At 38.4% G+C, this 17,778-nt stretch overlaps 1 protein-coding gene across 1 annotated transcript; it reads left to right on the top strand.

Annotated features, from left to right (window-relative positions):
* Nucleotides 1–1,418: 1,418 nt before the first annotated feature.
* Nucleotides 1,419–15,616, top strand: LOC143892360 (uncharacterized). The gene is made up of 10 exons (XM_077396940.1): nucleotides 1,419–1,582; nucleotides 4,183–4,208; nucleotides 4,511–4,595; nucleotides 6,772–6,981; nucleotides 12,522–12,644; nucleotides 12,931–12,988; nucleotides 13,065–13,138; nucleotides 13,775–13,863; nucleotides 13,994–14,088; nucleotides 15,285–15,616. The coding sequence occupies exons 1-9, from the start codon at nucleotides 1,499–1,501 to the stop codon at nucleotides 14,061–14,063; spliced, it is 819 nt and encodes a 272-aa protein (XP_077253055.1). The 5' UTR covers nucleotides 1,419–1,498; the 3' UTR covers nucleotides 14,064–14,088; nucleotides 15,285–15,616.
* Nucleotides 15,617–17,778: the final 2,162 nt, after the last annotated feature.

Below are 17,778 nucleotides of genomic sequence, written 5' to 3'. Positions count from 1 at the left end.
CCGATGTACCATCGTAAAACTCCAACTATGGCATTTTGATGTTCGGCTACATCTGTGCAACCATAACTTCTGATGTAGACAGAGAAACGACTTCAGCCTCCCACTCATTGGGGAGATACTTGTCTTTGGGCTCTTTAATCTTCTGCTGCACCTCTTGAACTTGGCGTTGAAGAGTCATAATAACTGGATGAACGGACGCTGGGTTGGTAGGAGTCAGGTTTTCCACGGCAGGGCTAATGATTGCGGCTTGGTTATGTGGTTCACGCATCGTCGTACTTGACACATAGGCTGAGGGCACGACATTTCTCCGTGGGCGCATATTCCACGGATTTCTCTCTAGAGGGTCCCGATTTTCCTTGTCTTGCACAATAGGTATGGGTTGAGCTTCGGGCCATCGCAGCATGAGCTAAGGAGGAATGCCACGGGCCTCAGCCAGCAAGTTCCTCACATTGCCTATGAGGAGTTGCAACATCTCCGTCACATCCACCATCCGACGTGATAAGTTGTTGAGCTGCTCCACGGTAGATTCGACCAGAGATGGTGTAGTAGATAACTGAGATTCTCTGGCATGAAGAAGCTGGTTTCCTCCCATCAGAGAGACTTGAGGAGAACCAAAACCTTAGTTGGTTTGGCTCCTGGCGATCATATTGCTGGGTATGGGGCTTCATGTAAGTGCTCTGACGAGGCCTTACGGATGGCGCCAATATGTTGATGCCGAAATATGCTCAAAGAACATGCGTTAGGGGTCTCTGAGAGACCACTTCGATGCTCAAGTTAGAAAATCGGCACACAAGCTGAAAAATCAAGCAACAATAGAACAAAATAGCAATGCTATGAATGGAATAATTCCGAGCAAGGCGGTCTTTTTATAGGAGTCCAAGGCCGTCTATGATATTTGCCTTTCTAGGAGTCTTCCCTAACTAGTCGTCTTTCTTTGGAGATGGTTTCCATGTTTATCTGGACGAGCACCAAGTTTCCGCATGAGAATTGGTTTATATATTTGGAGACCGAACTTCAACTAAAGGAGCCATGCTTGGGGAGGACTTTCGCTTGGGAGCCTTTCCTATTCGTTGGGTGTTACTAAAACCGTGGAGATGGAGGATCCTTCTTCTTGTGCTAAATTCGTGCTTGTAATGTCTTATGACACAATTTATCGAATCACTCCTATGTTGCCTCCGGGTAGCCCACACGAACATCGGTCACGATCAGTACAGACACACTCCATAAAAGTCGTGTAACCGCGTAGCAAACGAAAATTGCAAACCATTAAAAAGGGATATTTTGATATCCGCGCGTGATATCCGCGAGAGGTTTTTTTCGGGATTTTTAATAGCCTTTTACCACAGGTTACTTAAAAACATACAAGACAATTTGAATTCGTCATATTATAAAATATTGCCGTGCTAGTATCAGTTCCCTTTTAGAGAGAGAAGGAGTTCATCAAGCACTACATTTTGCGCGGAAGCTATAGGCCTATAGCACAACTTGGGTTCTCGGGATGGGGGGGATCGCGATCGCGATTGCCTTTCTCCTATTCCTCTTCCAAACACCACGCGCGTATACTTCTCTACAAAACCCCCAGGTGATTTTGTTTTCCCATCTAAAATCCTTCATAAAAATCGTACTCTGCTGAGATCTTAATAACTTGTGTTTTTTTCTTGGGTTGGTGTTAATTTTTGACGACTACGAGTTTTTTCCTTATTGGGTTTTGTTGTTTTTCTTCTCTGCACATCTCTTCTATGCATGGGTTTGTTAGGAACATAATAGATCTTCTAAGATGGGCCCCACCTTGGTGGAATAAATTAGTTTTGATTTGTGTAGCTTGTGAGTTTGCTATGGTATGAGTAAGAGTCTTAGAGATAAGGGTTATGGTATCTAGATTGGTTTGGGTATGAGTTTCAGAGGAAGTTATAAGTGGGTTTTCTATTTAACATGTAAGTAGTCTTTTTAGAAATCAATGAATGAATAATTTTATCCCAGAAATTGTGTTTTTATACAGAAAGGAGGACTGACCCTTCCCTCGAAGCGGGTCGAGAGGCTGATCTTCCCTCTAAGAAGACTAATCTGTTACGTGCCTAATGGGTCGTAATACAATTAAATAAGAAAAAGACAGAAAACGAGGGGGAGAGAGAGGTTGATTCGAGGCAACCCGTACTCCTAATGGCTCAATTCGAGAGGAGCCATGACTCTCCTAAACAAAGTCTCCTTTGCTGGAAATTTCTCTTCTTTCCATTTCATTGATTTACCACTGATTAAATACAAGCAAAAGGGTCGGGTTTAAAGAAAAAAACCTGAAACCCGACCCGATTCATATAGGTGTACTATGACTTTCTTAAACATCTCTCGAATAACATAGCAAATTATTTTCCAATGTATTGATATAATGGTTTTCATTGCGGTGACCATGTCTGTGATGTGAAAATATATGCACTTAATGACATAAATTTAGAAAATTTTGTTGTGTAAGATTTGTTGTTTTCTAGAATCTTTAAAATTAGTCACTGTCCTACCATTGTGCAACTAACCAACTCGTTCATGACCTATTCAATTCAAGTCCAGTTCCTTACTTGGCTCGCATTATAACGCCTATGCTTGTTACTCATTTTATTGGGTAATGTTTTTTCCGATGCCGGTGTTTGCTGCTTGTCATTGGCATTTTTGTAGTGATGTCAGGTGACCCCTGAAGTAGAGTGCGCTTGTTTCCTTGGCAAGGTAAGTTTGCTATTTGCCTTGGTCCCAGGGTCCTAACTGTGAATCCGTAGATAAATTTGCATAGGGTATTTGGAGCAGAGGCGGTATTAGAAAACTGAATGAACTAAACCTTAATGACTAAATTGTTGATACCAATATTTCCATCTTAGAACTTCTTTAGACTCCACGTTGCAATACAAAGCTTGTCTCTCCATCTCACTTTAGTGTGCTTGTCCTTAGATTTTGGCTGCTATAATTTCTAAAAAGCCATCAACAATGTCAACCATTAAAAATGTGTTAAATAAACTGAGGAATGTCATTATTGGAACATGAGTACAGATTTCATTCCCCTACATATATGTGCGTGCGTGTATCGAAATAAAATAAAATAAACACGTACACGAATGCATGTAAATTTATGTTGTTTTATTTTGAGTTTGTAAATCATGTCAGGATGTATGCTTTTTTATTTGATAGTGTATTGATGTTTATCAAATGTGAATATTTTCTAGGAATAGACATACATGGGAACATTTAAAAATGTTACTTTCCATTTAATCAATTCAAGTACATCAATGATCAAAACAACAAAATATAACTAACTATACATCATCAATTTTTTTAGATATGCTATCCTAAATATTTTAATTATATATGTGATGTTTTACCTATTATAAAATAATATATTGCATAAATACAACACTTCTGCAGTATAACCATATATTCTATCTTCCATATGTAAATTATGGACTACTGTTAAGGTAACATTCCAAAAAAAATAAAAAATGGAATACTTTTTAGGAAGTAGTATGGGTACATAATATATGAGGGCCATGTTGCCAGGTGGAGGGGAGGGCGTGTGCTTACATTCTTAACAGAGATGACTCTGTTCCAGTATGTATCCACTCCCAGCTCTTTAATTGACCTTAATAGAGGGGCTTCATCACCGTAATTGGGTATGCTTTCTAGGGGTTGTCTGTGAGTCTGTGACTCTCAAATAAGCTGTTCGTTTCCAATTTATTAAATGAGGGATATTTTATATCTCAAATAAGCCGTCTGTTTCCATTTTATTAAATAAGGGATATTTATCTTTTCAAGAACATTGGGAAGTCCATTTACAGGTCAAGTGATGTAAATTTTGTCCTTACTTTTATGATGTCTTGAATTGAAAGGTCAGCTTCCGACTTGGAAAATTGCTTGACCTAACTTTATGGTCTCTATGGTCATTACGTTCACCTCTGTACCCTTGTTCTTTTTTAAATGGTGTTTAGTTTAACAGTTTCTGCTTTTTCGAATGTACTAATACAAGGTATTCCTTAAGCATATTTCACTGCTGCCTGTTTACTATGTTTCTCGTTCTAGTGTGGCCTGATCTTTACTTTGAGCTTGCTTCAATTGGTTTGCTTGTTACTTTATCATGTTTCTCATGTTCTCTGTATCATGCCATAAATACTCTCTAACTGACCATCTTCATTCTATTTCCTGCTCCAGGAGTTTGAAGAACCTGTTGCTTCAAGGTAATGTGATTTACGGAATTAAGAATAGACCTTTTTTAGTGTTTTTCAAAGAAAGGTTAATCCCTTCCGACAATCATCTTAGTTTTATGTTGCTCTTCACTACTAAGAAATTTCAGAATAGGTCCGACACATGTACGACACATCAATATTAGAATCACCTTAAGCACAAAGATTTTTATATCAGGATAGAGCATATAATCTAGGAAAGATTATCATAAACCATTAACTGTTAACTGTATCCATTGCTGCTTTTATGTTATCATTTTTTACTCTATTGAAAGTTTACATTATTTAACTTTCAGAACACTTCAGCAAGAACCAATGCACAGTCATGAAGTACATTGTTCCAGGGAAAGGAGTAGAGCAGCTTGGGAAATAATTGAGGAGGTATCAATGGTTTACAGTGTGAACATGTTACTAGCTCCTAGCCATCAGTGATACCTGACCTTCTATATATATTCAAGCTTACCTATGCAAGCTGCTTGCTGTCGGCGAGTCGCTGGTATCGTTGTGTTCCTCTCCGACCGACGAATTACCTTCTAAAGTTTCAAGTCAATCCGATGGCCGGATTAGGAGAACAAAGATTTCAAAGTGAGTGGTAGTTCAAAAAATTCACAGAAACACTTTGAAAGCTTTGTTCTCCCGATCTAGCCGTCTGATCGACTTGAAACTTTAGGGTATTATTCTATATTTGGAGAGGAACAAAACAATACCAGCCACTCACTGGAAAAAACTTTTAGGTCACCGGTGGTAAGCAGTTTTCCGGGAGCTGCATAGGTAAGTACCTATGCAAACTCTTAGGTTTCCTTTCCCATATATATGTATGTATGTATGTATGTATGTATGTATATATATGTGTGTGTGTGTGTGTGTGTGTGTGTGTGTGTGTACTAGTAAAAAACCCCGTGCTATGCACTCACTGGAAAAAACTTTTAGGTCACCGGTGGTAAGCAGTTTTCCGGGAGCTGCATAGGTAAGTACCTATGCAAACTCTTAGGTTTCCTTTCCCATATATATGTATGTATGTATGTATGTATGTATATATATGTGTGTGTGTGTGTGTGTGTGTGTGTGTACTAGTAAAAAACCCCGTGCTATGCACGGGCCGACAAAGAACTGTACAGACTAGTCGATCCAAACCGTCCATGTGATGGAACACAACATAAATAGGTTGTGCCCCAAAAATCATTTCCATAGGCTGAGAGAGAGAGAGAGAGAGAGAGAGAGAGAGAGAGAGAGAGAGAGAGAGAGAGAGAGAGAGAGGTTTATGAGCTCGAGCGCAGATAAGCTCAGATAGCTTATCTGCGCTCGAGTGCTGATAAATCTTGTGGGCCCACATTTATGGGGTAATCCAAAAGCATCCATTTGGAAGGCCTTTCCATAGATAGGGTGTGTACCAAAAATCAGATCCCTAAGATCATCCTAACCCATCCAATAGTGGAGGGGAAAATGGACAGACATTGTTTGTCCACAAATCTGCCCATTTTTCCCTTCCACAAATGGGAGGGCTAGGATGATCCAATGGAGCTGATTTTTTGTGGACACCCTATCTATGATAGGGCCTTTCAAATGAATGCTTTGGATTACCCCAACAATGTGGGCCCACCCTGTTTCTGCACTTGAGCGCAAATAAGCTTATCTAAGCTCGAGCTCAGGAACTGTAAATGGGCCATCGTGTTTCTGCACTCGAGCGCAGGAGCTGTAAGCCCATATATATATATATATATATGAGGAAACTGCCAAACTTATGGTGAGCTAGCTTGCCCAATCACATGGGGGCCCACTTTGTTAGGATGATCCAAAGCATTCATTTGAAAGTCCCTTACATAGATGGGGGGTGTACCAAAAATCAGCTCCATAGGATCATCCTAACCCCTCCATTTGTGGAGGACAAAAATGGACAGACACAAATCTGCCCCATTTTTGTCCTCCACAAATGGAGGGGTTAGGATGATCCTATGGAGCTGATTTTTGGTACACCCCCTATCTATGATGAGGCCTTGCAAATGAATGGTTTGGATCACTCCCCAAAATGTGGGACCCATGTGATTGGGCAAGCTAGCTCACCAACAGTTTCCTCATATATATATTAATGTTTCTGCTCAGTCGAACAGATATCAGTGGGCCCACATTGTTTCGATGATCCAAAGCATTCATTTGATCGGCCCAAACATAGATAGGGTGTGCCCAAAAATCAGCTTCATAGGATCATCCTAACCGTTCGATTTAAGGAGTTATAAATGGGCAGATTTTGGAGGTTTATACCCATCCATTTTAACCTCCACAAATGGAAGGGTTGGGATTATCCTATGGAGCTGATTTTTTGGGCACACCATATCTATGTCAGGGCCCATCAAATGAATGGTTTGCATCACCCAAACAATGTATGTGAGCACACTGTGTTTTTGTCCGACCAAGCAGATAACGTTATCTGTTATCTGCTCGACCGAGCAGAAGCACCTCTCTCTCTCTCTCTCTCCATATGTGTGTGCGTGTGTGTGTGTGGTGGCCTGTTTTTGTTAATGCAGTTCAATTTTTGTAAAGCTACCGATGTTTGTTGCAGTATCTGATGCCATTTGTGGAACAAGAGAAGTACCAAATTTCAAGTAAGTGTAGGATTCATGCTGACAATGACATGTTCAGAGAGCAAGAGCAGCATAAGATTCACGTGGATATAAATGAGTGGCAGTGTGGATTCTGTAAGAAAAGCTTTCGTGCAGAGAAATTTCTTGATCAGCATTTTGACAACAGGCACTACAATCTACTGAATGATGTATGTCAATTCTGGTTTGTTGCACAGTTTTAAACGGTTCAGTTTGATTTTGACTCTTTGGTTTGAAAAAAAAACCCAGTGTTTGATTTTTCGTCCGGATATGTATTACTAATCATCAGCATGAGTAGGATGAGCCAGCATGAGTACGATGAGCCATGACATTACTTACAACCTCTCCCTTCATTTCTAAAAGATTTATCACTATCTTGCTACAGCCATGGTTTTAAATATCGGCCGAAATCCGAAATTTCGGATTTCCGTCGGGACCAAAATTTTGAAATTTTGGATTTTGGCATAGATTGGGTCATTTCAGCTGAAATTTTTAAAATTTCTGCCGAAATGACCGAAATTTGGATCCTTGGTTACAACTAATGTTCATTCCAGACTTTTTTTTGCTCACGAAAACTCGTCCTTATGACTTTCAGATGTTTTCCACAGGTTTTACCAACCTTTCTATTTCAGTACACTAAATCTTCTCATTATGAGCTACCATTCTCTTTGTTACCTACTTTTCCGGGATAATTATGAAACTATTTGCATTTACCACCTTGTAACTTGGACATGGACCCAGATGTCATTGATGCTAGGTGTCTGACACTTCCACTGAAATTACTTAAATGGTAACACTTCCATCTACATGCATTATGGTACTTAAAAAATGTTATAAAATATATATTTGTAGAGATGATATTCACACCCCCTTGTTTTGATATTGGCATTTCCCACTTTATTTTACCCAAGATAAGTATGACATGGTGAAATGACAAAAGAAGAACATGGCCAACACGGTGAAGAAAAATAGTAGATAGGTAGAAGCGATATCATGATAGAATATAAGAAAGGGAACGCATAAGAAGACAAGAGCCATGAGGTGGAGGAATATCATAATGGGAATAATGGAAAATAGATGTATCACTTCCAAATCACACTCTAATATTCACACTCCCTTCTTTTGATATTGGCATTTCTCACTTTATTTTACCCAGATAAGTACGACAGGGTGAACATGACGAAAGAAGAAGATGGCCAACACGGTGAAGAAAAATAGAAGATAGGTAGAAGGAAAATCATGATAGAATATAAAAAAGAGAACACATAAGAAGACAAGAGCCATGAGGTGGAGGAATATCATAATGGGAATAATGGAAAATAGATGTATCACTTCCAAATCACACTCTAATATTCACGCTCCCTTCTTTTGATATTGGCATATCTCACTTTATTTTACCCAAGATAAGTACGACAGGGTGAACACAGTGAAAGAAGATGGCCAACACGGTGAAGAAAAATAGAAGATAGGTAGAAGGGATATCATGATAGAATATAAATAAGAGAATACATAAGAAGACAAGAGCCATGACGTGGAGGAATATCATAATGGGAATAATGGAAAACAGAAGTATCACTTCCAAACCACACTCAAGTGCTTGGAGATAAAAGCATCCACCCAAGGCCTATATAAGGAGCACTCCTCTCATAGTTTGGGCATCAGTTGGAATTGCACACATCGGTTAGATCGATTAGAATTCCACAAATCAGTTTCATAGAGAGATCTTATAGTGTGTAGTCCTTCTTTCCTTGCAATAACTTTTCTTCCCCGCGAGTGTTAAATTTCCTTGTAATACTTCTCTTTTAAGTGTTACTTCCTTGAGTGTCTCAGTAAGAGTGAGGTATATATATGTTAGAAGGGTATTTTGGACTTTGTAACCCTATTGTGCGCGCGCGCGCGCACACACACACACACACATCATATTACATTGGAGCTCCCTAATGGTTTGTTTGGTTGCCAGTAAAAATTTTTAAACCTAGGAAGTTTTTAGTAAAATTTCCGTCCCATCCCATGTTTGGTTGCCTTTTAGCATTAGAATTTTTTTAACCCCACTCTTGTAATGATTGCTTATGAGTATGACATGGACTCCTTGTCCCCTCTTTTTCTTTCTTAGGGAATGATGTCCTCTCTCTTTCTCTCTCTTCCCTCTCTCTCCTCCCTTCCCATATTTGGTAATGACACCTCTAAATTTTGGCTGGAATTTTAGGAAAAAAAAAAACCTAGCAAATCCCGTTGACTTCACTGTTGGGATTAAAAGGGTCCTAGGATAAAAATTTTACTGGCAACCAAACGGAGCAAGGGACTCTCTTCTTCTTCTCCTGCTCTCTTGGAGGCCATGTTATAGTTTACATGGTATCCGAACTGATCTTAGATTAAAGCATAATAAAAAAGGGGGAAGATAGAAGGAAAATAAAACAAATAGAAAAGAAACCCTAACCGTCCTCGCTGTCGCCGTCGTCTCCTCACTACTCTGCCATCACCTCCCTCACCCTCACCTTAACCCTCCCTGCCGTTGCCACCACTCTCCCTCTCTGCCATCCCCTCCCTTCTTATCGTAACCCTCTTCGCCACGCACCATCACCACCCTCACCCTCACTCTCACCTTCTTGCCCTAACCCATCTGTTGTCCCCTGCCAAACCCTCTTAGCTAGGCTCCGTCACCATCCTAACCCTCAACCTATCCCGTAACCCAACCCTCATCCTCACCTTCTTGCCGTGCCCCATCTACCACCCCCAATCACCACTCCTCTCCACCACTCACCACCACTCGCCGTCCCTTCCACCCTATTCCACACCTTTCCTTTGCTGTAAACCCAAACCACTACCCCTAGCTGCCGTAAACTCACCTTTGGGTTATCCCTTCTTGCTACCTGAATAGTGAGTCCATTCATGACTTCTACTTGTACTTCTCACTGGGGAGCAACCCTGTAGATAGTGAAGTACTTGGAAAGTGCTCTTGGAAAATGTTTGTTCTTCAGAAAGCATAATCACCTGAGGTTAGAAGGGTTAACTGATGTAGATCGGACAGGATCTCCAGCAAATTGGAGATCAATTGTAAGTTTGTGGGTGGAAATCTTGAATCGTAAGAAACAAAATCTGTTTCTAGATCGAGTGCAGAGGCAGAATATCGAGTTGTGGTTCATACATGTGGAGAGTTGACATGGTTGAGGTCTCTTCTGAAGCAGATTGGTATTCCTTCATCATCTCCAACATCCTTGCATTGTGACAATAGAGCAGCACTTCATATCGCTTCTAATCCGGTGCTTCATGAGAGGATGAAGCATATTGAAGTTGACTGTCACTTCATTCGTGAGAAGCTTCGGACTGGAGAGGTTAGTACCACCTTCACTCGATCTGGAGATCAGTTGGCAGATTTGTTCACTAAACCGTTGGCGAAGTCTAAATTAAGAGATATTTGTAACACGCTGGGGTTGTATGATATCCACACTCCAGCTTGGGGGGGGGGGGGGGGGGGGGGAGGGGGGGGAGGGGGGAGTGTTAGAAGGGTATTTTGAACTTTGTACATGTAACCCTATATATATATATATATATATATATCATATTACATGGGAGCTCCCTAAGGGACACTCTTGTTTTCCCTCATTTCTTCTTCTTCTCTTCGCTTCTTGTCTTGGTGACCATGTTACAGTTAACAATATATAAGAAGTGTGTCGTATGACCATCCTTTGTAACTTTTGTTTTTAGCATTAATAAGATTTGAGAGTGCTATTCCTTTCGCTGTCCCATTTGCTACTTTGCCTGTGTGTTGAGACTCGCCGTGACTAAGGCATAGGAAGGAGTCGTCGCCATGAATGTGAAAGGCTCGGAGGAGATCAATTGAGTTCTCTTAGGAGTTCGGTAGAGGATTAGACGGCATCACGATTGGTAAGAGCACTCAACTAATCTTTTCTGTTCATCTCGTTTTCTTCATCTCTTGCCCTTTCTCTTCAACCCTCCCTATCCTTCTTCATTGTGTTTACTTATTTCACCTTGGTATCAGAGCGTGCCGATCTTTTTAAGTGGATCGGGCTGGCAAAGTATTTACAGAGAAGCCTTGATCACCAAAGCAATAATCCTCTGATCAGATATTCCCAATAATCTAGCATGCGAACCCATTAATAATGTAGTCATTTACCCCTTCAGGTACTTTTGCACATTGGCAAAAACATAATACATCCAATCCTACCACTCTCAACACGTGAAAAGAAAAATACATCAACTATCATTTCATCCAGAAATCTAATACAAATTGCTCTTGAGGTTATAATGATATATTTTAATTTAAGGATCCTCAACATTTTTATATTAAGAAAAAAGATGAATAAATTTGGAAAACTTGGATATAGATCCTGATATCGAAGAAATAGAATACATATGCCTAAAGATAACCAAGGAAACCTTCTCAAGCATTGCACAAATGCATTAGATTTGGGCCATTTTGCTGTTAGCCTGATATCTTCTATAATTTAATTCCAGATAGATTTTATGAAGTCATCCCTCTTGGAAAGAAAACGCTCCGCTACCTATCCTATATGCATAGTGAACCCCCATTATAAGACTGGTGTGGACTGTTTTCCATTATGATAGGGTTGCCTCTAGTATATTATGTTATTTTCTCAAAATATAAAACATGAAAAAAGAGAGAAAAATATAGGTTGCATTGGGTCGGGGATTCAGTGAAAGTTGGCTTTGGAACCCTATCAGTGAAATGATGAAAACTAGTGTGTTAGAAGAGAAAGTATCTTTCTTTTGGTAGTAGGATTACTCTTATTAAGGTGCTTTCAAATGTGTGCATGTCTACTCTATGCTACCTAGTGTTGCCTCATATAAAATATGTTATTTTTTGTGTTAGAAGAGAAAGTATCTTTCTTTTGGTAGTAGGATTACTCTTATTAAGGTGCTTTCAAATGTGGGCATGTCTACTTTAGCTACCTAGCGTTGCCTCATATAAATTATGTTTTTTTTGAATGGCAAGCATTATGGACATGTGATGCATTACAGTGACAGACAAACCCCAACAAACAAGACCATGAATACAATAGTTCTAATATGAGTTTTACACAGGTCGATTGCATAAAACACAATGGAGTTTTGATATCTAATATAGATTATGTTATTTTTCTCAAAATATAAAAAAAATGAGTAGTGAGAAAAAAAAATCTAGGTTGCATCAGATTGGAAATTCCGTCAAAGTTGGCTTTGGAACCTATCCGTGAAATGATGAAGAGAAAATTATATGTTACAAGAGAAATTATCCTTCTTTGGTCCATGCTTCGTGATGCAATTCATCTTTAATAATGAGCTGACTTTGTGGTCTCAAACTTGCAATGTTTGTGCCTGAATTGATAAGTTCTGTATGGATGGCAAGAATTTTGTTGAAAAGTTTGGAAACGAAAACTATTTCTAAAATTTCCTACTTTTTTTAAAATACAAACAGGATAATTGGAACCAACCCTATTCGAATTTTATTTCGAGGGATTTATAATTTATGATAATGTCCATCCAATTAACCTAAATCATATCAGTTCCCTCTAAATCATGGAAAGAAAAAGACTCCAAAGAATTTTTTTTCCTTCAGAAATGTTTTTCTTGCAATCCAAACAGAGTGTCGATTAGCATTCTGGTTATATTGACCTGTAGTTCTTTCGTATCCAGTTCACTGTGTAAAAGCAACATTTATTTAAAAAGAAGAAACCCTTGTTGATTGCAGGGTCAAGGGCGGTGCTTGGCAGATTTATGTGGGGCTCTGCATTGTGACCAGATAATCGAGTCCAAGTTGCGCAAAACAAAATGCAATCCTGCTGCGGCTGCAAGGAATCATCATCTTTGTGAGGTTGCCTCATATTCTATCAAGGATTTACATTTCGGTTTCGGTTTCGCCCGCCATCAAAATCGAAATATTTCGGTTTCGGTGGAAATTTCAGCCGAAATCATGTAAAATTCGGTAAAAAAAAAAAAAAAAAAAATTTCTGTGGGCCGAAGTTTTGGTAATTTTGGTGGAAATCTTGTAAATTTCGGATTTCGGCCAAAATTTAAAACTATGACTGCTTTACCCCTGTTGTATCAGTTTCTAATTTTCTATAATTTCTCATCATCTGTATTCCTTCCTTTAAATGCAGAGCCTTGCTGATAGTTGTTTTCCCGTCAACGAGGGTCATTCAGCTAGCCGTCTTCATGGTATCGTTTCATTTTGTTTCCCATTCTGAAAGCTGATTTTATTATGGCATGTTGTTTGATACTATTATATTGACAGAATTTTTCTTGCGCCAATTCTGCGATGCCCACACTTGCATTGGAGGGCGTAAACCCTTCTCCAGAGGGGGCAGGGTAAGGATACATTCACTTTTTTCTGTAATGGATTTTCACTGTTTTAAGTACGCTCGCTTTATGTCTAGAAATATATTATGTAATATTCTATCAATTTTGATCTCGTGCTAAGTAGGAAATTAGAAATTTCTTATTTTTTATAAAGCCAATGGCATAAATGCACTTTTGATTCATGGGATAAGATAGGAAATTAATACAAGACAAGGGCATAAATGTAATCTTTGATTTATGGACTTGATAGGTATTTCTATATTATTCAAGATTATTCTTGGCTTTTGCTTAATTACAGGACATGATATGTATTTCTATATTATTCAAGGGTATTCTTGGATTTTGCTTAATTATAGGATATGATAAGTATTTCTATATTATTCAAGGGTATCTTAAAATTTGCTTAAATGGAGGACATGATAGGTTTTTTTAAGTTGTCATGTGCATAGGAGGGTAATATGGTCATCAGAATGGTTGTTGGTGGGGTTTGGTGTAACTTGGCCCACACCTTACTCTAAGTCGCATTGAGATGCACAAACAATAGAGCAGGAGATCCCTTGGAAGGCTATTGCAGAGTATTCTTTAAAGTATGGCCTTATGGTTAATAGTTTCTGACTTTGTTTTGGGTTTGTTTCATATGTGCAGAGGCAGACAAGTGTACTCTACCTTGCTGTTTCCATACTGACCTTGATGGTGCTCCTTATATTCTATCTTATTGTTTTTTTGTACCGAAGGTATTAGATTCTTCCGGTACCAGTTCTCATTCACAACTTATGTAATCAATCAGTGATGTATGTTTTTTTTTTTTTTTTTTTTGTTGGGAAATGGGTCAATCAGTGATGTTATTTCTGTTCTATGTTGCAGAGAGATGAAAGGAGGCCTCCAGGATCTGAAGCGCATTTCAAAACCTGCAAGGAAGACAAAGCCATCTTAGTTGATACTTCTCCCTGTTACTGACTGTAAATCCCTTTTACCAACCATAGAAAAGTAGCTTTGCCTTTTCATTTGTTGCATCAAGCTTGACATGACTGATAATTAGGGGGATTTGCTTTTTTATTAGAGGTAAACCTTCATTAATGATGCCTAAAATAGCTTTCTTTCATCCCTTAGGTTATAATAGAATAGCATTTGCCTCGCCCTTCTGGACTGGTTAAATGCTCTATTCTCATAAAACTAGGAAAATGGTCCTGATTTTTACTATACCCATGACTGAAAAGCAATCAACTGCATCTTTCAAGGGCTTAACTCGTACAGATCCTCCACTACAAAAAGAATAAATAAAAAGGCAAATTCTCTCTTTCTTACTTGAGACTTGATATGTTGGAGGTGCACAGAAGGTACACTAGGTATTTCTTTACTTTATCATAGATAGGTAAGTAAGATTTGCTGAATTTTTATGTTAGTTTGGTCATTTTGACATGGTACGTTCCTCGATAGGGTACACTTTTTGGGGTTTATTTAAGTAACTTCTATGAATGGAGCATGCATTACCCTCTACAAGAAACTCCCCACTGACACCGTGCTTAGCCAACTAGTGTCTGCCATATCGTTGGCTTTCCTCAGCACATGACCAAATAAAATACCCCTGTCCTTATACTTCTCTGAGAAACCCTTTGGCATTGAAAATAAAAACAATCTAGAGCCATCTATTAATGTTTACCTATGTCAAACCTCCATTGTGTTTTATGCAATCAACCTGTGTAAAACTCATACTAGAACTATTGTATTCATGTTCTCATTTGTTGGGGTTTGTCTGTCACTGTATTGCATCACATGCCCATAATGCTTGTTTAAAATGCCTTTAAAGATCCACGAGCTTGTACGTCTAACTGGGAATTGTTACAACCAATGACAACTCTAGTGTATGGACAAGTGAAAGATACCAAAATGAACGTGTGCAAAAATCATAAAGTTAACATATATCAAGAGGAACTTGTCACTGGCAATGCATTCCCTTTGTGATTAGCTATTAGTTCAGATTATTGCTATGTGTTTGAGTCTATAAACATATTGATCTTAAAGCTGTACTATTCTTATTAATTCAAATTTTAACTTTATCTCTAAAAAGAAAAAGTTATCTTTAATTTGCATTTTTCTAATTTTTCATACCATTGTTGCCTTGCTCCATTCACAAAGCAAAATGGTTGTTCTGTAGGTTTCATGCTCCTGGTGTTAATGGTGTCCATCAGAAAAGGATATGGATAGAGGGCGAATGGAATGTGGGATTCGCTCTAGAAGAAACACATATTTCTCAACTGGGAGATTATTTCTTGGGGGAAAGCCAATGTAAGAATGCATTGATCCTTAAGAAGTGTTTCCATTGAACATATCAGGGTACTTGCCTCCAAATTCAACACATCTTCCTACCAAAAAGTAGGGCCCAAATCATCGATGAAAGCTGACTAATGTATCAGTCCTTTTTCTGAATTACAATTGAGTGCTTGTGCCCATTATAGTGTCGTAGAATGAAATGCCTTCTAATCTTTCCATTTTTCAGAAAAAAAATGCTAGTTTTTGGCTTGTGTTTCATCTTATACCATAATGTCTGCAAATTATGAGATTTTCTATGGTGTGGGCATAAATATCCATTTAAAAAAAAAGAAAAAAAGAGTACAATTGGACCCACTTCATAAGATGATCCGAACCGTTCATTTGTTGGTGGGCCACAACTAAAATATGCTGTAACCAGAAAATCATTTCCATAGCATCCTAACCCTCTGATCTATCATTCGGTCTCCTAGGCTTTTGATATGAACAAGTAGCTTTTCCAAAAATCTTACACATCTAGGCCTCTTGCCATTTTAAGAGTGTCACAGCATCCATGGCCATGTGTTTCGCATCCCTGCATTGATCTTGCTGATCTCTTTTATCCTCTCGGTCATCGAAAACCTCACTTGGGTGAGAAATTTATCGGTCATCGAAAACCATTACTGTTTACTGTTTGGTTGCAAGTAAAATTTAAAACCTAGGAAGTTTTTAGTAAAATTTTCGTCCCATCCCATGTTTGGTTGCCTTTCAGCATTAGAATTTTTTTAATCCCACTTTTGTAATGATTGCTTATGACTATGACATGGACTCCTTGTCCCCTCTTTTTCTTTCCTAGGGAATGATGTCATCTCTTTCTCTCTCTTCCCTTTCTCCCTCTCCTCCCTTTCCATATTTGGTAATGACACTTCTAAATTTTGGCTGGAATTTTAGGAATTGTAACAAAAAAAAAAAAAACCTAGCAAATCCCGTTGCCTTCACTGTTGGGATTAAAAAGCTCTTGGGATAAAAATTTTACTGGCAACCAAACGGAGCTGACAACTAGGATTCACATTATCACTTTCTTGTGATAGATCATTGGAAAAAGCATTGCAAAATTTATACCATCAGCTGCTGCTGGTGAACCTCACTTTCTATATCTCGAGATTTGCTAGTTTAAAAGCATTTCGCGGATGATCTGTTTCATGTGATAGTAATAAATCCCTACTTTTTTTTGTTACTTTTGGGTTTATAGCGGGAAAAACTGGGAAAAGTAAATTATTTAAAAATATATAATTTAAGAAAACATGTAAAATTTAAAAAAAAAAAAAAACATCATGATATTTTCACAGTAAATGATAGAAATGGAAATATCACATTTTTTTTAAAATCTTGGGATTATTTCTGGGTTTTATTGCTTTATCAAGATGTTAAATGTGGTTACATCTTGATATCTATTGTCATCATCTGCTTACAAGATTTCTATGGTACCCATCCATCATTCCTCCTTCCTTGAAAGCATTCCTGGATGCTTGGTGCAAGGCTATGTCTGATAGATTATTAGATTTAATGCGGTAATTAAGTTGTAAGGCTATGTCTAATAGATTTTGCTAAAAACAAAATTAAATTGTAGCCAACCCTCTCCAATCCTCATTTTATGGTAAAATTTTAACCCAAATTCCGAAAAAATCAACCCGAGTTGCACCCCTATGTCAAATGGTGTCGATTGTCCGTGGAGACGATTTGATGGGATGATTTAGAGATTTAAACATAAACTTGTTGTTGGTAAGGAATATAATAAAAGAATTTCTGCCAATTAATCCCTGTTTTGAATTTTTTTTGCTAAATAGTCGAATTTCATATCTGCCAATTGGTCCTTAAATACCCTCAACCTTCACTCTCAAACACGACCATTGCACATACTCTCTCCATATACTTGGTAGGACAAGCAATGATATAATCGACCTATTTTCTTCCTCGGGCCACACCACTTCTATTGTGTTTATTACTACTCATTCTACGCTAAAAAAACAGGTGGCCCATGAAAGAAAGGGGGGAGGATATATCATTTTCGGATCTTTGAACAAAGTGGGCCCATTGTATTTAAAAAAAATACATACTCCTATATATATGGACATATATTTCAAGAAAGAATTACTGGAGTCCACTTTATTCGAAGATTCAAACCGTTCATTTGTTGGGCCCCAATATAAATAGGCGTGGCCCCAAAAATCATCTTCATAGGGAGATCCTAACTATTTCCATAGGCAGAGAATTAAATAGGGTGTTGTCCGTTAACAGATTGGAGGGCTGGGATCATCCAATAAAGATGGCTAGGATCATCCGATAAAGATGATTTTTGGGACATAGCCTATTTTTATCGAGGACAAACAAATGAATGGTTT

This window comes from Tasmannia lanceolata, unplaced genomic scaffold (genome assembly GCF_043159265.1).
Source record: "Tasmannia lanceolata isolate RefF3 unplaced genomic scaffold, GAP_Taslan_0.1 ptg000015l, whole genome shotgun sequence".
Lineage (NCBI taxonomy): Eukaryota > Viridiplantae > Streptophyta > Magnoliopsida > Canellales > Winteraceae > Tasmannia > Tasmannia lanceolata.
The sequence above is the reverse complement of the archived record's forward strand: the minus strand, read 5'-3'. Positions and strand labels throughout refer to the sequence as shown.

Bases quoted from the DNA above. Each gene is read 5' to 3' on its own strand.
- LOC143892360 (XM_077396940.1), top strand. From the start codon at position 1,499: ATGGGGGGGATCGCGATCGCGATTGCCTTTCTCCTATTCCTCTTCCAA. The intron at 6,982-12,521 runs GTATGTCAATTC...TGTTGATTGCAG, and splicing joins ACTACAATCTACTGAATGAT to GGTCAAGGGCGGTGCTTGGC. The intron at 12,989-13,064 runs GTATCGTTTCAT...TTATATTGACAG, and splicing joins TTCAGCTAGCCGTCTTCATG to AATTTTTCTTGCGCCAATTC.